The sequence below is a fragment of the Glandiceps talaboti genome, chromosome 18 (assembly GCF_964340395.1).
Source record: "Glandiceps talaboti chromosome 18, keGlaTala1.1, whole genome shotgun sequence".
Taxonomy (NCBI): Eukaryota; Metazoa; Hemichordata; class Enteropneusta; family Spengelidae; genus Glandiceps; species Glandiceps talaboti.
In genome coordinates, this window is record NC_135566.1 from 8,705,813 (window position 1) to 8,727,894 (window position 22,082).

Below are 22,082 nucleotides of genomic sequence, written 5' to 3' on the forward strand. Positions count from 1 at the left end.
CTGTATTTGTTTGGTGGCGCTATTCATATTTCTCTGTCGTGATCGTGAGTGCCGTGATTAGATGATGTAAGTGTAATGATATCGATGAATGAACAGCTGCAGTCAAAAGATTGACTTTCTTTGACAAGGATTACTGAACATGGCAGCCTCGTGATTTTATGGAGCTTCAACTTATGGGTGATTCGCATTTCTTGGTCCAATTTTACTGCTACGTCTAACTGACTTTGTGTCAAATCTTCGCGAAGTGGCCTCTTGTCTGACAAGTCGACTGTCTCTGTACTGCGAAAATGGAAAGAAAACAGATGAACAATTCTGGGCAGGCTGGATGCGGTGGAAGTGGCGAGACGCCGGTGTCCGCGGAGGTTAGTATCATGCTATCAATATTCATAAGACACACGTTGGCATTAATACCACGTCTGCATGCCCAATAGAATGTGAGGCACGGTAAATATCTGAACAGTTGTGATTTTCATCAAAATATTGCTTTCGTGAAGGTCACCGCGGTTCGTGACATAATTTAAATGTACGGTAACATGATATAGTATGTACATAATACAAACACCATACCGAAACCGTATATAGCGTTATATAGCGTTAATGACCGTATGGGCACTAGGAGAAGTATGTAATAAAAGAAAATGGAGGAAATAATGGAACCGATATAGACATAGATAGAATTTGTCTCGTAGGTGGCGATGGATGAGTCATTGATTGGTCAACATGAGAGGATCATTTGTAAAAACCCTTGACATGGAGGATGAGTGATATCCATAGTGAAAATTATAGTAACTTATCAATTAAATTGAATTAAGTTGATAACATTGTATTCTTTTAAATGAAAATTTATATATAATGATATATATAACGCAATACCATGTCATCTGATGATTGCTACAGCGTGAAACACTGTGCAATGGCTATGAATCTGACTTAATTACACTGCTCTACATATATATGTATGGATCACTGTTTACTCCAGCATAGCCATTTTACATATACTGAATTTATTAATGTGTGTGTGTGTGTGGGGGTGTGGGGTGTGTGTGAGTATATATATGTATATATATAATTTATATATAGAACTCAATGTAAAGTTATATATATATATTATATAGTATAGTGTGTATATATATATATATATATATATATATATATATATATATATATATATATATATATATATATATATATATATATATATATATATATATATATATATATATATATATATATATACATTGTATATATATATGGGACAATATATTACCTAGTCAGCTGACCAAGTGCTGAAGTATTGTTGATTTGGCATTGATAGCCTAGGGTGTATGGTTGGATAGTCATTAGTGTCGTCTCATAAATTAACTGTCAGCTAATTAATTAACATATAAAAAGTTGTTTTCATTCTGATATTAAGTAGATAGAGGTAAAAACTGACTCAAGTAAGAAGAGAGCTAGAATTGCAATCTGTTAGGTAAGGCTTTATAGAAAAGAAGAGTTTAGTTGATATGTTGTTGATGAACAGGCCAATGAAGGAATATACCATTAATAGGGGGGGGGGAAGGAATGGAGAATCAGAAATCTGAAACTACACATTCACATACTTACATGGCCATACATAGGTATAAAAATTATCGCATATATACATATATTATTTATGACTTACTACACCCAGTGCATACACACACATGACAGTCTTGTAGCAATTAACACCTGCATCTGAGCTGGGAAGGTTGTTAAATAAAAGTGGAGGATGACAGTATCTCGGAAGTAAACACCCTCGATGTGACCCTTGGCCATCTAATATCAATAGAAATCCTAATGATCTAGCAGCTAGAATAACAACCATATATACATCCAATTCCATGCATATTTTAGCTTACATGCATGTTTTCATGCACGTTTTAGCTTACAATTTTCACAATTTTTTTTTCACTCAAAACAAACCAATTTGCTGCATATGAATTGTAGTAGATCCTTTTAATTAATTAATTAATTCAAACTCTACATTTGAATATTCAAATTTGATCTGTAAAGTAATATTTGGACTGACGGCTAGTCGGTTTTCATGATTGGATCTGTTGTACTTCATTTACTCACAACTGAGTTTCAGTAAATAGGATATATACTCTAGAGTCAGTCTGGCTTTCTACTAGTACTTCTTTCAGTGTCAGATGGAAAATACATTAAAGTGAATCAAGCTTCAATTAGGATAGTCAGTAGAAATTTACTTTCCAGATGACGACAGTAGACATCCAATTTTGTCTCTGGAAAAAATGTCAAGGTTATAAAAGAGAACAATAGCGAGGATGATTTTATCTGCATTTCTTTGTGCTTAAGGGACTCAGGCAAGTCTTTTACACCAATCCTGTATTGCATTTCTTCATTATTAAAAAAAATAGATTTTTAAAAATTGGTATATCTGACTTCGAAGAAGCCCGTTGTACATCAGGGTGAGGCATTATGGTCTTGGTATTGTGTTGCCAAGTTTAGAGAAGTGTGAGGCATTACATTACTCTGTGTTGCATTGTGGTTTGTTGAGGTGTGAGGTATTACATTGCATTGTGTTGCATTGTGGTTTGTTGCATTGTGTTACATTATATGTGTTTTTTAAGGTTATTTGATGGTATGGATATTATATTGAAGATATGTCATGATAACAATTTTTTTTCACTACATTATTGAAAGGACACCATAATTGAACCATCAAGCCAATGCCTGTATACTTGAAAAGAGACATTTTTTTCCAGCATAAAATTTACAAGTTACCATGACAACAAAATATAAATTGTATGCATTAATTAACTTTTGTAGAAAGTTACAACAGTGCAATGTTGCCATGGCTATTAATAGAATTTTCTCATGAAATTCAGAATTGTCTTGCAAAAAAAAAGTTGAAATGAAAACCTGCGATATTATTCTCTCCAAATGAAAAGTATTTGTGATATTTTTTCCACTGTGAATAATGTAGAGTGAAAGGGTTAGCATATTCAATTACAAGATCACTGTGTGATAATGTCAGTCACTGCACTAATGTACTAGGGAAATGATTTCTGCCATTACAAACACTTTAACATAGTTAAAAGGTAAAATGGTTGTCTTCTGATATAGACTTATCTCTTGTATTATTGCTAGCGGAGTGATGTGAATATAAGTATATTGGACAGATGTTTTCATACTAACTTCTGGATAGATAGATAGATAGATAGATAGATAGATAGATAGATAGATAGATAGATAGATAGATAGATAGATAGATAGATAGATAGATAGATAGATAGATAGATAGATAGATAGATAGATAGATAGATAGATAGATAGATAGATAGATAGATAGATAGATAGATAGATAGATAGATAGATAGATAGATAGATAGATAGATAGATAGATAGATAGATAGAGTATATAAACACTTCAGAAATTCTCAATTTTTTTATTTTTCATCTACCAGGATTTTTACATTCAAAGAAGGTAATTTTCAAAACAGTATGAAATTTACTGGACCATAACCTGCAAAATTCTTTACATAAATTAACATTAATTCTGCTGATTATAGAATAAAATTTGCAAAGGAGTTGACCCACACATACCATTCTCTCAAAATCTAATAAATTAATATAGATGTAGATGCCCTATATAGAATAAACAGCCCCTCAGTAAATTACCACTATGAACAATTATTCTTGGCCAATATATGAAAATTGATTTAATTACAATAAATGTACTAGGAGAAGGCCATAGTGTCATCTCCTTCGTGCCTTCTAGGAAACCCCAAGTACAAATCTATAAAAAAAAAAATTGAAAAAAGAGAGAGAAAAACTGACAATGTCCAGAAAATCTGTTTAGCTATCAATTTCATTACCCCGTATTTAACGACCAAAGTTGTCGTAGGATATAAATGAGGAAGAGCTATAATTGTAAGATTAATAACACTGTAACAACCAAGAAAAATAATTCTACGTGGATTGATGAGAGATAGCTGTCATAGTGATGGTGAAACCGAAACGGTACTGATGACCTCCGCCACGATACATTTGAATAGCGCCACCACATGGCTAGGTTGCGAAGGAACATCGAGGCATTGCATGCATGCAGTAGTTGGCACGTGTACGTGTGTCGGACATTATCGAGTTGTTTACTTTTGAATCGTACCTAAATATGGCCGCAAATGCCATCAGAGAGCAGTCAGCAACAGGCACTGACAGCATAAAGAGAAAGCATGATGAAATCGCGTCAGATGAACCGGAAATTGGGGAGAAAGTAAGGCGATACGTGTTTCAGTGACCCGATCAGGTCACTTTGTCATCTGTGGTGCATGGTGTGAGGTTATTTATGTTCAACAATGTATACTATGGGTGTCTCAGCACGTTCCCGAGACATATGGCGGCAAAGCACTCTACGATCACTTGCATATTTTAACTGGTTGTAGTGGATTTCTACCACTATTCCAATACCCCTTTCTATATGTACACATTCATATATCTTAACACCTTGCACCCAGTCACCGGTCAGGTGTTAATTCATTACTAGTGTCATGGACAACTTTTTCAGATAATTTGCATAATAATACTTTGGCCTATTATTATTAAATTTGCCTGACTAACATGTGATTCTATCAGTTATCCGACAAGTTTCATCTTTATAACTGTCAATGTACCAGTCAGCTGAAAAACAACAAACGGAAGATGGAAACACTCAATGCCCCGGGTTGCTATATTTAGTACTGCTTTCAATTGTAATAATTATAACAATTTGGAACTTTAGTGTATTTTCATTGGCTTTACATTAAAAATTGCTGGTGTTAGTGTTGTGTGTTCATTATTTCAATAAATATTAGCATTTCCAGCTGTTTTCATTCATGCTAGTTGATATTTTTTTATTCGGAAACGGATCAAATTTTCCTAATTTTAGCAGACATACAAGTGCTATATATAGACTAAAGTAGCCACGTGGATCGAGGATTGGGTATTTATTTTGGATTTTTAATTTATGAAATAATTTTGTCATGGCTTCCTACTTGAAAAATCACTGTGAAACAACCTATGTCCTTTTTTTGTAATTCGATAAATTGCAAAAGATTAATAAATGTTTCAAATGTTTGTTATTGTACGTACAATATCAAACTTTTTACTCAGTTTTTTAGCTTTTTGCAATTTATAGCGTTAAAACTATTTCAAATTGTTTTTACAAGTAGAAAAACATATCAGAGTAGTTTTTAAGAATTAAAAATCCAAAATAAAAATACATATTTGTCATCCATATGGCCAATTTAAATCACCTCTTAGACTTCTATTTGTAAAATATGATCATTTTAATGCTAAAAAAAATCTTATTTTGAAATTTGTAACCGAATATAACCGAATGAGCTGTTTGTGGTTTTTGCAGGTTGGTAAGCTGTGGGGTGGAAGATTTACTGGTGCCACCGACCCTGTCATGGAGAAATTTAATGCCTCCATTGATTTCGATAAACGGATGTGGAAGGAAGATATCCTTGGGAGCCAAGCATATGTCAAGGCATTGGAAAGAGTTGGACTTGTCACAGAAGAGGAAAGGATAGCCATTGGTGATGGCCTTGGAAAGGTTGGTGTTATCAAGCCTGTGGGTGGGATGGGGGTGGGGATGAGGGTGTGGGACTTGTCACAGAAGAGGAAGGGATAGTGTGATGGTCTTGGAAAGGTAGGTACTGTTATCTAGGGAGGGAGGGAGGGCATGGGATGGTTGAGGGTTTGGTTAATTCCTTTCATGACCATCTTTCTAGACATGGATTCACTTTTCCCTCTAAAAATTCCCCTAAAGTTGATGTTGATGTGGAAGTGTACCTGTTCAATACATCCAATGTAAAATTTGACGAAGTGTAACTTCCATGAGTTTTATTCATGGAGGTCGAAGTTCATCTTTAATGAGTGTCCAATATTCATATACCATGTGAATATATAATTATTTATAGTGCATTTTTTGCAATGTTTCCTTTTGTGAAAATCTGTATTTGGATAGATAGAGTGCACAACAGTTCACCTTAGTGTTTTTTATATTTGTTCTCAGTTTATACATTAATATATTTACAACTGGGCTCCTAGTTGATTACAAAGTATGATATTGTAACATAAATGGTGCAAATACACCAAGTGTCAACAAGTGTATGTTGGTAAAAAGTCAACTTGCTATCTACAGTTTGAATTTACGTTATCTAAATATATTATTAGACGATCAGTAATTCTGTCTTGCCATGTACACTCATATTTATATAGTTATGTATTTTAAATGTAGGTTTTATAAAGTAGGTAAAATAACATAAATCGTAACGTGTTGACATTTGGTATTTACTCACAATAAATCTTAACATAGCTATGACAAGAATAAGCTAGCTATTATATACATCAATTTGACCTGAGTTCCTCATGAATGGAATACTGCCCTCTATGGTGTAAGAAGTTGGTAAAATAACACATTTCTTGACACTTGGTATATACTCACTATAAATCCCTACATAGCTGTGGTGACATGTTGACAGTAAACTGACATCAGGGAGCTAAGTGATTGAATGTAATATTGCCCTCTTATGTGCAAAGTTGCTTTAAAAAACATACACTTGTTGACACATGGTATATACTCACTATAAATCCTTACATAGCTGTGATGACATATTGGCAGTAAACTGATATCAGGGAGCTGAGTGATTGAATGGAATACCGCCCTCTATGTTAACCTTTAACCTGTCAATCATTACTGAATCAGTTTGACTGTCTGACAGTGTTTGTACTATAAATAAACACAATAACCACAATTCTAAGTTGTCAGAATTGTGGGTATATGTTATTGTTTTTATCAGCCCAAAGAAATCTAGAAACTATAAGTGTTGGGTTGTTTTCTGTGATTTCTCTCTTTCGACATATAGTCAAATGGACAAATTCTACTGAAAATCTATCTAAGGGACCGGTGGGTGGGTGGGGGGTGGGGGGTGGATTCTTAAATCGGGCCGACAAAGTCACTGACCCCCTATCTGTAAAACCAAAAACAGCCCCCCCCCACACACACACATCATTTCACATCTTACAGAGTATGAGTATTAATGTTACTGATATAAGATTGTTACTGTTTTTACTTCAGATTTCTGAAGAATGGAAAAATGGAATTTTTGAAATCAAAGCTGGGGATGAAGACATACATACTGCCAATGAACGTAGACTGAGAGAATTAATTGGTTCAGCTGCTGGTAAACTACACACTGGGAGAAGTAGGAATGACCAGGTAAAATGGAGCAGTAAAAACACTCGTTGCAAATGAAAATTTGTACTCACAGAATCAAAATTAGGTAGCAGACCTCACATTCGCGCTTGTATTTGATAAATTGTAATGCTCATTTAGAAAAAACATGTCTGAATATGAACAAGGATAATAAGCCAGCTTCCACCTTCATACATCACGACTCTGGAAGTAGCTAACAGCAAACTAAGATAGACACAAACTTAAACTTTAGTCGCTGTATGGAGAAGATTACACAAAGTAGGTGATAGCGTTGCCTTGGTTATGTGGATATTATCATCAGATAGTGTAAACACTGAATGAGGTTGAATGTACTGCAACTTGAGAAAAACTGGCCATCAGAAATGACACCCTACTGTGAGTGTAATTACATCAATGTCCATGGAGAGCTTATATCAACACATTGCAATAATAGATGTAGTTTGTGTCTTTCTTAGTTTAATAGTGTATAACTTGATTTCTATAATTAGATGTTATTCCCCAGTATTTTTCTTCATTCAGGCAAGGAAAATACAAGTGACCTAAGGGGTCTTTGTCGACTTGTAGTGACAATCCTTAGGTCATGAATAGTTTCTGGGTAAATGAAGAAATCTTTTGGAGAATAACATAATTATACCAATGGCAGTAATATCAAAGAAAAATTGGGGAAAGTAATGGAAATTTTGAAAATTTTGACTCATATTTCGAACACAGCAGAACCAGTGACATAGACACAGGTTATCGTGTTGTGATGTGCGTTGTCATGACGTAGAATGACCAGAGTATATCTTCCATATTTTTTGTTCTAAATGGCTCATGCATGGTATAATACCGATTGTAAGTGTTATGAGAGCCAATGTTTTACGTTCATTTTGGAAATTAGTTGTCTGCTTCTTGTTGGTTTTAGTGTGCTACAGATGTCAGGTTATGGCTGAAAACAAGATTAGATAAACTGGACACGTATCTAAAAGATTTTATTCAAGTCATAGTTACCAGAGCTAAGCAGTAAGTATTCACTTTTCTACAAGATGGTTCATTTTATTATCAGTCCTATTTTGCTACTCCAGAAATCATCTTTGTCTGAAAATAAAACTTTTGTAAAAAAAAATTTTGGGAGTAAGCAATGAGCAATGTGAATAATGAATTAACACGACTAAGTAGTAATTACCCAAAATTCACTTTTCTACAACTACAAGATCTTTCATTTCGCTATCTGTTCATTTCTGCTACTCCAGAAATCATTGTTGTTGTATAATAAAACCTCTGTAATAAATAGTCAGAGGAAATAAGCATAATTCTAGAATGTCGACTTATTCTCACGCACGACTATAGTAATGCATGTGTAATGCGGAGTGTAAGCTATGATGTTGACCAAGAAATCGAACGACCATTACTAGTAGAATTCTATTACAGGTACCAAGAATTTGGAGTGAATGTCTATTTTGAATGAAGTACTTTTATGCCTGTTGCAATTAAGGTCACTTAACACCTCTACAAAGAAACACTTTTTGATGAATAGCCATATAATTTGAAAACATTTTTTTTCTTCAGTGAAATAGATATTTTGATGCCAGGCTATACGCATCTTCAGGTTAGTGTCTTCTCTGCTTATCTCAGTGTTCTTACCGTGGGTGCATCTGTGTATCCATCCATCTGTGTCCAGCTGTATCTATGAAATGCATGTGTCGATTTCAATCAAACTTGGCTCAAATGTCTGATACTATAGTGAACATATGCACATTAGTTTGAATTTTTTATACCTTCACGATAAATTATTAATCCAATTCATTTGACAATGTTTACTTTCCTTGTTTGTAACAGATTGTATTTTGAGTATTTTACAAGGAAATCTGTGAGAATTCAGTCAGATTACCGGAGCAATAGTTTTGTTTATGCATTCCTTTTCAGAGAGCACAGCCAATCAGATGGAGTCAGTGGCTACTAAGGTGAGTTCACTGTATGTGTTATTTTCGATCATTTATAATATTTTATATGAGATGACTTAAACATTAAGTTTGCATAGCCTGGCCCCTCTGTCCAGCATCTTCGATGGTTGGCTGTAATCTAATATTATACATGTATACCTTATTGTTTCATTAGACCATTAAAAAAGAAAGAACTGTTTCTGCACGTGCATCACTTAAATACCCTCATGTCAATCTTTTTTTCCGTATTTGTCCAGCCCCATGCAGTCTGCAGATCCGGGGGAAACACAAAAATAACCCTCCTACTTCAGTGAAGACAACTGCAGAAGTCATGAACAAGCAAATGACAAACAAAATGTCCTGACCAGAAACAATTCTTTCTTTTTTTTGGCCTTACACTGTCATTACTTTGGCCCATGCCATTAATAGCATAATTCTTCATTTGAGATACACAGTTGTTTCCATGGTAACATTTTCATTTCTTTTTCAGCTATGCCTTTGCATTACAAAGAGATATTCAAAGACTCACAGAATTGAAAACCAGAGTTGATGTATGTCCACTTGGATGGTAGGTTTTCCTTTCTTTATGTGGTCATTTACATCCTTATGTGACCTTTGACACTGAAAAAACTGACGATACAAGTTACCACGTTTAAGGGTTTTGAAGAATTTACTCCAGAGCAGTCTATTATTAAGAACTACCATTGTAAACTGAAAGTCGTTTCATTAAAAAGTTCAAAATACTCTATATTTAAAAAGTTGATGAACTGAGTGAAACAAAATATGCTTTTTTTTTTTTTCATTTTTCCAAAAATGTATACTTTTATATCTCGTCAACAGTGGTGCACTAGCTGGGAACCCGTTCAATGTTAACAGAGAATTCCTAGCAAAAGGTAGGTTGTGCACGAAAAAGGATATATAATGTTTATCGTTTTGTTCATTTGGTAGATTTAGAAACCACCAGAATTCGAAAAGTTATAAGAGTTTGATGCATAATACAGGAATGCAGGTTATAGCTTAAACTTGATGTCAGTCAGTTCCTGTTTTCTTACTTCAGTTCACCATTCAGTTTATTTGTTACAAATTCTGTCAAACAGTCCATTTTTTCCACCCAACCAACCAACCAATCAGATCAGCTGTTACTGTCTGTCGCCTGGTCAACATTCTAACTTCATTTCACCAATCAGATCATCAGTTACATTTTCTGTCATCTTGTGAAAATTTTCACATCAAATCACTGATCAGTGAATTTGTTAGAATTTCTGTTAATGAATCAATATTTTCACTTCAACACACCAATTAGATCATCTGTTGTAGTGTACTGTAGAGCTTGATTTGAATGCACCAATTAGATCATATGTTATATGTTTGTTCTGAGCTGATTTCAATACACCAATTAGATCATCAGTTCTTTCTTCTGTAGAGCTTCATTTCAATGCACCAATTAGATCAACCGTTGTATATTTGTTATGTAAAGCTGTATTTGAATGCACCAATTAGATTATCTGTTCTTTCTTCTGTAGAGCTTCATTTCAATGCACCAATTAGATCAACTGTTGTATATTTGTTATGTAAAGCTGTATTTCAGTGCACCAATTAGATTATCTGTTCTTTCTCTTCTGTAGAGCTTCATTTCACTGGTGTATCAGGTAACAGTTTGGATGGTACCAGTGGTAGAGATTTTGTGGTAGAGTTCTTATTCTGGTCATCAATGACAATGATACATCTCAGTAAATGGGCAGAGGATCTGATCATCTACAGCACAAAGGAATTCTCTTTTGTCCAACTCTCAGATGCTTACAGGTAAAGACAAGCGCTATAATAAAAAATATGAAGATTCTGGGACAAAAATTAGGATTGAGAAAATAGCCATGCTAATAAAGTCTGACACCTATAGGAACCATAAATAATGCACATATCTTGAATGTTCATTGAAGTAAGATCAAAACTTAAGCCCCCCCCCCCCCCTTCACCCTCATCTACCTGAATAAAATTCTGTGTATACCAGCAAGGAAGCAAAGCATGATTTATTAAGTATACAACTATAGTGTAATATCATTTTAAATTGTAGCATTCGTTTAATTTAATTTTTATGCTTGAATATGAGCTAAAAGTATTATTTGAAAGAAGATGAAATGTGGTTATTTTAGGTGATCAAGATATGAAAAAGGCATGTTACTGATAGTAACTTAAATACAAATCGGAGTAGAAGTTTCTGTGTTATTCTGAAATGGTTGTAGAAGGACCTAATGTTTATGAGAGTATCTAAAGAGAACTCCTTTTATACTGACCCTTTTTCAAATATTAATATTTCAGTACTGGAAGTAGTTTGATGCCTCAAAAGAAAAATGCCGACAGTCTGGAATTGATCCGTGGAAAATCTGGACGTGTATTTGGAAAGGTATGATGTATATTATATCTGCATTTTACAGAGATTGTAAGATACTTCATCACAGTGTTGTTCAGCCCTATCAGACTTCTAAACCACTGTAAGATATGGTGTGTTGTTCAGCCCTATCAGACTTCTAAACCAGTGTTAGATACATCATGTTGTTCAGCCCTATCAGACTTCTAAACCAGTGTTAGATACATCATGTTTTTAAGCCCTATCAGACTTCTAAACCACTGTAAGATATGTCATGTTTTTCAGCCCTATCAGACTTCTAAACCACTGTAAGATATGTCGTGTTGTTCAGCCCTATTAGACTTCTAAACCACTCTAAGAAATGTCTTGTTGTTCAGCCCTATCAGACTTCTAAACCACTGTAAGATATGTCATGTTGTTCAGCCCTCTCAGGCTTCTAACCTAGTGCTGGCTGATAGCGTGGCATGAATGTCATATCTCACAGACTACATTTCATGGCGAGACTGTTTAATATAAACACTAACTCCTAAAGTAAGAAATCATTGAAACTAAAAGGAATATGTACTTCATAGAATAACTACACACATCATATAGAACAAGAACAAAATTCACACAAGAATATTTCCGTAAAATTTCATTGTTACAATGTAAACATTTGTTGGACCAAATTATATGTTGGCCATAGCATTCTGTCTACCCACAATAAAGAGATGGCTTCAATTTTAGGACTCGTTTGAAAAAAAATGCAACTATTTTGTTTTGCTTACACCCACCATTTACATGGAGATGCCAACAATGCACATGAAAATGCAATGATTTGAAAACACTGCCAAAAGTGGATTGTTTTCAAAACAATCTGTTTCCATTCAAAGACAGCCTCGTTTTCTGAACCTGTTCCATCTTTTGCATTTTTGTGTAAACAGTCAAAAATGTTTGTTGGCCTCTTTTGTAATCAAAACTTCTTGGTGTAAATGCAGCCTTACTGTCAGTTATGAACTTTAGGTGCATGATTCTGTAACAGGGGAAAACATAATTACCAAGTTTATCTTTAGAGATTACCCAAGAAGTGATATCAGTCCAATTTTTCATAGAACTTTCACACTCAACCACCATCTTTACTTTATTTTGACAGTGTGCTGGATTCATGATGACTTTGAAAGGACTGCCAAGCACCTACAACAAAGATTTACAAGAAGACAAGGAAGCCATGTTTGATGCTTATGACACTCTAGAAGGTAGGAAGCCATGTTTGATGTTTATGACACTCTAGAAGGTAAGGTAGGAAGCCATGTTTGATGTTTATGACACTCTAGAATGTAAGGTAGGAAGCCATGTTTGATGTTTATGACACTCTAGAATGTAAGGTAGGAAGCCATGTTTGATGTTTATGACACTCTAGAAGGTAGGAAGCCATGTTTGATGTTTATGACACTCTAGAAGGTAGGAAGCCATGTTTGATGTTTATGACACTCTAGAAGGTAAGGTAGGAAGCCATGTTTGATGTTTATGACACTCTAGAATGTAAGGTAGGAAGCCATGTTTGATGTTTATGACACTCTAGAAGGTAAGGTAGGAAGCCATGTTTGATGTTTATGACACTCTAGAATGTAAGGTAGGAAGCCATGTTTGATGTTTATGACACTCTAGAAGGTAGGAAGCCATGTTTGATGTTTATGACACTCTATAAGGTAGGAAGCCATGTTTGATGCTTATGACACTCTAGAAGGTAAGGTAGGAAGCCATGTTCGATGTTTATGACACTCTAGAAGGTAAGGTAGGAAGCCATGTTCGATGTTTATGACACTCTAGAAGGTAAGGTAGGAAGCCATGTTTGATGTTTATGACACTCTATAAGGTAGGAAGCCATGTTTGATGCGTATGACACTCTATAAGGTAGGAAGCCATGTTTGATGCGTATGACACTCTAGAAGGTAAAGAGCCATCTGTTAGGTCTATTTTCAGTAAATGAATATGAAACAGTCTTCAACTAGTTCTCCACCTCAGCGAATTAGTAGGTAACCATTTTTGACATAACTGTAACATGTTATAAAGTAGGAAGCCATGTTTGATGCCATGACACTGCATAATGTTGGGAGCCATCTTTGATTAAAAAACACAACATTACATACAAAGGATGCCAAGTGGTATGCCTTAACACTCTGGAATGTGGGAAATTCTTTTATTTGTAGTATCACAGTATCATTTCTTGTTAGTAACATACCACCAAATTCTTGTCATTGTTTACATATTTACAGGTGTACTACAGGTGGCTATTGGAGCACTGTCCACACTAGAGGTGAATAAGAAGGCAGCTAGTAATGCATTGAGTCCTGATATGCTGGCTACAGATCTTGCATATTACTTGGTTAGGAAAGGGGTAAGTCAAACTAAGTTGGGATATGCTGGCCTCATATGTTACCATACTAATATGCCATATTGTGGTTGTTAGGGAGATAACACATTTCATGGTTTGGCCACTAGGAGTGCTGTTTGCAAGCCATTTTGGGGCCAGAAATGAGAGACAGAATAGTTGAAGATTGTAGCATAAAGACAACACACATGAAGATGTGACTCATTTTCCATGTTGTTCTCTCTCTATTGTTTTATTAGGAACTATCAGTAATTAAAGCATGCCTATCTACTAGTGTAATGCTCTTTAAAGAACACATAATTCTTTTATGTACATTTTGTGAACAGTTAACGTTGCCATGCAATCCACAGCCATGACTAAATTTTAGCACCCCCTTCCCCCCACTTTGCCAAATCTCATGTACCCATTTGCAGTCCTTAAGTGCAACGTGACCAGAACCTGGTTGACTGAAATGTAGTGTATGAGTGATTGAAGGGGACCGATTAAGTGATACGTCTTGAGATATCCTGAAGGTTCATTGGTACAGTTATGTGCTTTGAAAATTACAAGCACTGGGAACTAGCAAGTGAAGCAATTTGATGTGATTGAAAATGGCAAACTTTCCTTGTGGAATGTTTTACACAACCTTTCAGAGAAGCTACATGTGATATGTGACATGATTCAAAATGGCCGACTTTGTGGTGATGACCTGTGATATTTTGTATAACAGGTACCTTTCAGAGAAGCCCACGGATTGTCAGGAAGTGCTGTACATCTTGCAGAGACCAAGAAATGTTCAATGAAGGACCTCACGCTGGAAGACTTGAAGAAAGTTAGGTAGGTTGTCATGGATGTTTTACCCCAATATTTTAGTTGAGTCATCTATGGAAAATACAAGTGACATAAGGGGCCTTGTCACTATGAGTCAAGATAAGTATTTTATGGCTGCATGAAGAAAATTATTGTGGAATACTATAATTGTGCCTGTGCCATTACAAGTAAACTTAATTTATAAAAAAGTGAGGAAAATGATGATGATTTTGAAATTGTTTATTTATACTTTTAAAGTACCATGGAATCAATAATGTAACAAAAAATGATTAGGGGAAGAAGTTTTGTATTTTCTGTTTGAATGTGTACAACTTTCTTGTCCTCTTATGATCACAAATCATGTTGTATGTCATGACCATGACCCATGTTCGACTTTAGTTTTATGTACTCACTGAGGCATGTATGATTGCTAAGTAGTCCAGACCAACGGGAGCAAGTCCCATTTACAGACTCCTAAAAAATGAAAAACTCCAGAAAAAGACAAGAATACAAACCACAGAAACACATAAAACAAACAAAACTAACAAAATGCACATAAAAACACATTACAAGGCATAATATATAAAATCAATCCAGGTGGACTTGAGATGACAATCTTGCAAAATTGCATTTTTAAAATTTCTCAGAGATAAATTAAAGTCAGTATTTGAAATACTGCAACAAAGATCATCTTAAGTTGTTATATATCTCTGAATGGCACAGTTATTGACAAATAAGTGATCGTGGCTGTACCTGATTCATGATTGTTTACATATGGAAATCGAGCCAACTTGTCATACAAGGTTATTCTGTCAATAGTAAGGAGTAAATTGTTTCCAGTAAATGTGCTGTGCTATTTTTCTGTCAAAAATTTACGAAAAAGTTACAGTAATACTTTGTCTTTAATAAGAAGAATTACACTGCTTTGTTTTTGGTGATGAATAATTATTCATAAAAGTTGACGACTTTTTCATTTCTTACAGTTCCGCCTTTGATAACGACGTATCAAGTGTGTGGAATTACGAGAACAGCGTTGAGCAGTATACGTCAGTTGGTGGTACAAGTCGTCAGAGTGTTACACAGCAAATTGAACAGCTTACTCAGTGGTTGAAATCTCATTGATTTAAATGTGGGGGTTCATCTTCCATTTACCCACAGGGAAGTGATGAAGGAGGGGTTCATCTTCCAATCTACCCACAGGGTAGTTATTGGTACATGATGAAGACATCACAGTTGTTCTACAGTTTATCCAGAGGCAATTTGAAAGCTTTAAAAAAAAAAACTTGCAAAGTTTCTTCAAACTAGAATGTTCTTGATAGTATGTACGTTGATTCTTTTCATAGCTGTATGTATTAAACCTAGACTCTCTCACAGTCCTTGGAACTTCGCATAGCTAAAAGGGCTGTTTTGTATGTACCGATATCTACCATATAATTGTACTTGAATATCCCTGTACTGTGCGCCCTCATTGACCACATAGGGATAACCATCCGTTGACATGTTACTGCAACTGTTCCCGATAACACAGAGCATCGAATAACATATCAACGAATGGTTATCCCTATGTGGTCAATGAGGGCGCACAGTACAAGGATATTCAAGTACAATTATATGGTAGATATCGGTACATATAAAACAGCTCTTTTAGCTATGCGAAGTTCCAAGGACTGTGAGAGAGTCTAGTATTAATCCTAGTGTGTTATGGGTAATTTTGAACTTGATGATATAACTACATTAAAGTTTTCCTTTCTGCAGAGTACAATTATGGGTTAAAATGACCATGTAAAATGTCTGTTTTCTGTCAAGTTTGATTAGTTTGATTTATATAGTCACAAAATGTTTACTAAAATGCTAAACATATCATTATCAGCTTTTACCTCAGTATGATGTATAATATGTGGTTTTGAACTGCATGGCAGTGGTTCTGTTTGTAAAGCAGACTAACTTTTGATTTTTAAAAACTTTTAAATTTTTGTGTTGTCTTCCTCGAAGACAGATGTAAAGAAAATTAGAATGTATCAATTTCAAGGTTTAACCTTTAACCTTTGAGATTCCAGTGTCATCTTTTAAATTTGTCCTCTGATATGCAAATCTCATCTCTAGATTTGACCTCTGACATGCAAGGCTAGTTTTAGATTGACCTTTAACATATGTAAGTGTCACCTTTAGATTTGACCTTTGACATGCAGCTTTTTATCATTTTTAGCTTTGACATGCAAAATTCAGCTTACAATTTGACCTTTGACGTGCAAAAATCAACTTTAGATATGACCTTTGAGACATAATTCTTGTGTTTATTTTGTCCAGAAAAATCTCCATGTAACTACCTAGTTTCAATTTTTTTTGCTATAGAATAGAAAGATCAAAATCTTCAGCAATAATTAATAGATGTTTGAAAATTCAAGAACTCTATCACATCTTGTGTATCACACCCAGGTTTCAACCATTGCAATGGAGGGGTGTTTGAGCAAGCAGCCAACCCCCACTTTATGAAAAACTTACAGTGGAAGTGCCCCGGGGCACTAACGCGTTACAAAGTATGGTATATAAAATGTGAAACTATCACCATAATAATAGTTATGTATTCACTGAAAAGCAACCCTTGACTGGGATGCCATCTGCAAGTTTTTGTTACGACAATTACTAGAGACCAGAATTGTTCAATTACAGTTACCATGGTAATTGCTTAGCTTCATTCATAACTGTGTTGGTACATACATACATACATATCTATATGCAAGCATGGTGAAAGTACTATTAGAATATTTCATAAAACGTTTAACAGGGTCAAAAAGCGAAGTGTATTTTTTCTTCTAGAAAGTTTATGACTGTGTAGTTTGAATTCTAGTTGTTGTGCTGTACTGTGTAACATGTGAAACCCCAGAAGATTGTTTACTGCCAAAGAATTGAGATAGTTCATTAACTGAATCACTGTGTGTACTGTAGACTTATATGTTTCAGCTTCAAGGATAGTTTTGTAACATTAACTTTTGAACCACAATTGTGCCGTTGTCAACCCACTTGCATAATTTGGGACCTGGTAGGATAGAGGTAGCTATGTGAAGGATCTATCCCTATGTGCTTACAAAGGCTGCAATGTATAATAAGGTTATACATATTCTACCTGCCAACTGAAACTATCATAGACTACTAGCACCATACTGGGTCTGCACCAGGGGTAATAATTGTAAATGTCTTGAATATAGCGTTGGTAGGCAATGTACTGTTATGAATATGCACTATTTCATTATTATACCTAGCTATGAGGGCACTAGTAGATGTCTATTACCTCGAGGGCTGTTACATAGCAACTATTTCCTGAGGCAGAAAGCCAAAGGAAGTATCAGCTGGGTTAATATGACATCTACTAGTCACAAAATAAAGGCCAAGCAGGTGTTTTGTAACTCATAGTCTCGCTATTGTTTCCATTTTCTTAGTAAATCAGTGATAGGACTCCTATGCTACATGTACTAGTGCCCTAGGGAAAATAAGAAAATGAATAGTGCCCACTGTATGCAAATTGAGATCACTAGTCCATACCACATGACACAATGTAAGCCAATCACTGAAGGTCATATGAAAACAATATGTTATATAATGTAATATGCATTTCCTTCACAATACCTCATGGAAGTTGGCTAGTACAATGAATAAATGTTCATTTGAATAATCATACTATTTTCCAATGTTCTGTCAGGCCCAGAAAATAGAAATAGTGTTGATACAAAGGACTTTAATTTCCACTGCCAATGTTTGACAGTTAATGTTAGTGGCTGGTGTCGATGAATGCAGACTATTGAAATATTGGTGTCCATCATACCTCAAGATAAAACTAAATTTACCTATCTGTGATCTTTTTGTAGATGATAAGAAAATAGTTATGTGAATAAAATAGATGATTAAACCCAGCCGTAAAGATGGTCTTGTTTTACTTGTGTGAGTAAAAGTTGGTTGAAATATATTCCATTTTTTTGAACAGCAGGAGTACATTGGAAAATGAACACACACACACACACACACAATACAATTCTCATCCATACAAAACCAAGGGGATATAAAAATATATATAGACACACATATACATAAATATATATATTATGTAATTTCAATTGTATACATGCCTGTATATTATTATATATCCCTCTGTATACTCTGTATACAGTACCATGGATAACTAACTATATATATATATATATATATATATATATATATAGTTATCCATAGTACTGTATTGATTTGGATATTTTCACCACTAGAAATGTTTGCATTTTTTGCAGTCTCCAGCTAGTTCCAAACTAATTTTTACTGATACATTGCTGTGTTCTAGCATATGTTTACGTTACAATCTGTTATTTTGGTTTGCTGTGTCACAAATCAAAGCAAAATCACAAATCACTGTGTAAACAGGCTTTATTGTGTTCATCTACAAGAAGGCATTTTGATTTTAGTCACTACTTCTTTTTGCATTTTTATTTTTCAGTGAAAATAGGCTTCAGCGAAAATTTGCGGGTTTACAGTATTTTCGTTTTGAGGTTCCAGGGCTCCCTTAGTCTTGTTCCTTTACAGTATCGTTACAATTTATACCTTCACTCACAGTATAGTCAAGGCACTGACGAAAGGTGTTAATTATGGTTCAGCCCCATAGTGAGCAAAGCACAACAGCGCATGTCACTAGTAATAACGATCTGTCATCACCGCTCATTAAATATTCATTTGGTACAGCTGTTTTGACGATGTCCAATGTCCAACCAGGACTCCACCGCCAGTCCGTTTAAACTAAATCATGTAGGGACGCAACAACATGATCACGTTTATATGAATGCTGTAGGAGGAGCACAGGAATGTGTGCTGATTGAGGGAATTTGACCAGACTGGTTTAACCACAGTCTGGTCATCCAGACTAAGACTCCCTGTAACTCTACATGAAAATTTCCAGACAAACCATTATTTCAATTTTATTGCATGCCTTACAAATAAAAATATACATTTTCATTGTGATAAATTTTAATACTGGTTCTGACAAAACAAAAGCACTATGAACTATTTGTCAACGGTAGAGGGCCATACAAAATCTCGTTTAGTCTCGCGCAGTCTGAGTCTCGCGTGTCTTACAGCATAAGAGCTAGAGGTCAAAGTTGAAATTTTAAAGACGCTTATTTATATCATGGAAGTAGAACCCCATGTTTAAACATCGCCGCGAGTTTTGGAAAGACATTGAAGACAACATGTTATCTCCTGATATACCTGACACTTCACTGTCTCTCAGACACAGATTTAAAGTAGATTTCTTTCGGAAGGTGAGACAACACAATGCTTTTTGTTTTTTACTTCAACGGGACGGACCTTGGGCGTCAAGTGCACGTTACTCTGCCATGTCTGCCGCACCACAGACACTTGCTTCCCGAGATGTGTTTAAAAATGTAATTAAATATCGATAATATTGATATATTTGACCGATAATATGGTGAAGGGGTAAAATAACTTGGGTTTATATTATACTAGGATCGCGTAAGTCCAGCACCCATCGAAATATATATGTTCGCGGTAAAGTAATAAAAATGTATAATATATATAATTAATTTTCCAGACTAATTATTTTCTCACTTCCCTTCAAAACAGTTACAAGAACTGATCGAGAAGCTAGGATGTAGTGTTTTTGTTATGGTCTCAGAAGACGAAGTATCCTCCAAATACATGGGAAGTGAGAAGTTTGTGAGAAAGTTTCAAACTACAGGCCTCAAAGCCAAACCTCAAGATGTTCTCGTGAGAGAAATCGTCACAATGGAGAAACAGTTTGATGATAATAGGGAGAAAGATGGGAGAAAGAAGGATACAAATGTAGTGTATACAAAGAGGAGTGAGGATCTTATCACCAGAGGAACTGTCGGAAATGATGGAAGAAACATGACTGTTGACATGGAAACTGTGTCAAGTTTTAGAGATGAAGTAACACTCCATGGTCTGTCTCATTTCGAGAATGATGAAGAAAGTGGAGGTAAAGTCACAAATGGAATTATGAGAAATAAAAAGAAAGCCTGTGAGGTGGATATTTTGGAGGAAGATATGGAAGTGTTAGACACTGATGTCTTAGAAGATGATGGATGTGATGACGATGAAGATTCAGATGTGAACATTGTAAATGTCGTAGTTGAAAGAGATGAGAATGTACCGGAAATTGGTTCAGAAGTTGAAGCTCAGATCATGTCTGAGAGCACACAGGTAGAAGATGTACAAACAATTGCTGAAATTGAACCAGATGTTGAAAAAAACAAAAAGACAGAGGATTTTGTCAGTGAAAAGAAAAATGAATATCTTAGGGAATGTGAATCTGAAAGCAGGACACATGGTAACATGAGGAGTCCTCATACCAGTTATAGTTCCCTCACTAATGAACAAATGATGGAGATGGCTGGCATAGGGTCAAAGGTCACCAGGGTATTAACTAATTTTCCCATAAGAATGAATATTTCAACAAATGTAAAATTTCAACTGGGGGATGATGTGCAGACTTTCAAGGATAGACTAAGGAGAGCTATGAAAGAAGACAACAATCACAACTCATACTTCTGTGACAAATGTGGCTATGGGTTTAAAAAGCCACATTTTTTGGAGATCCACAATCTACGAGGGATGTGCGTGCAGAGGAAATGCAAATATTGTGGCGTGAAATTACTCTACAAAGAGTGGATGGAGCACTATGTGAATGATCACTTTGACAAAATGAAGATAGCAAAATGTAAAACTTGTGGAAAAGAATATTGGTCAAGATGGATTCTGGAAAGCCGACACTTACCGTTGCATAGGGGTGACGACATCGTCAAATGTGAAAAATGCAACACAACATGCAAGAGAAGATTAATCGCACGTCATATGTTGGCTGTCCATGCAAGCAAGAAATTTGATTGTCCTATATGTGATAGGAGCTTTAGAATGAGAAAGTATCTGACACAACACCTTCAAATTCACAAGAGGAGGAAGTTTAAATGTCGACTTTGTGATGTAGAGGTTGCCAGTGAGCATTCTCTCAGATCCCATGTGGAATTCTCACACACGAAGAAGGATTTTCGATGTGAGGATTGTGGTGAAACTTTTCATACTAGAGACGATTTAGACTCGCATGCCAGTCAACATACGACTAAACCTGACCTTCAGTGTAAAGATTGCGGTAAAGTTTTCCAATCATTATATAAACTGAAACATCACAGGAGATATACTCATGGTGTGAAGAAAGTCCAGTGCGAGGTTTGCGGATTGCAATTCGTTTCCAAGTTTAAGCTAAATCGTCATCAGCAAATTCATTTTGCAAATGGAGTGTTTCCTTGTCATTTATGCGGTAAAAAGTTTGGTTTGAAAGTATACTTAAATCGACACATACAACGCCATTCTGATGAA

The 22,082-nt window shown here is 35.2% G+C and overlaps 1 protein-coding gene across 2 annotated transcripts; it reads left to right on the top strand.

Moving 5' to 3' along the window:
* Positions 1-87: 87 nt before the first annotated feature.
* On the top strand, positions 88-18,598 carry LOC144448895 (argininosuccinate lyase-like). 2 transcript variants are annotated; one of them, XM_078139238.1, is made up of 15 exons: positions 88-362; positions 5,384-5,578; positions 7,106-7,246; positions 8,148-8,245; positions 8,792-8,831; positions 9,149-9,186; positions 9,656-9,733; positions 10,006-10,058; positions 10,791-10,968; positions 11,482-11,566; positions 12,663-12,765; positions 13,786-13,907; positions 14,611-14,717; positions 15,674-16,012; positions 17,043-18,598. In XM_078139238.1, exons 1-14 carry the CDS (start codon positions 288-290, stop codon positions 15,810-15,812), a joined length of 1,452 nt encoding a protein of 483 aa, XP_077995364.1. In that variant the 5' UTR covers positions 88-287; the 3' UTR covers positions 15,813-16,012; positions 17,043-18,598. The 2 variants fall into 2 exon arrangements, with proteins under 2 accessions (XP_077995364.1, XP_077995363.1); XM_078139237.1 differs by lacking the exon at positions 88-362 and adding an exon at positions 4,131-4,258.
* Positions 18,599-22,082: the final 3,484 nt, after the last annotated feature.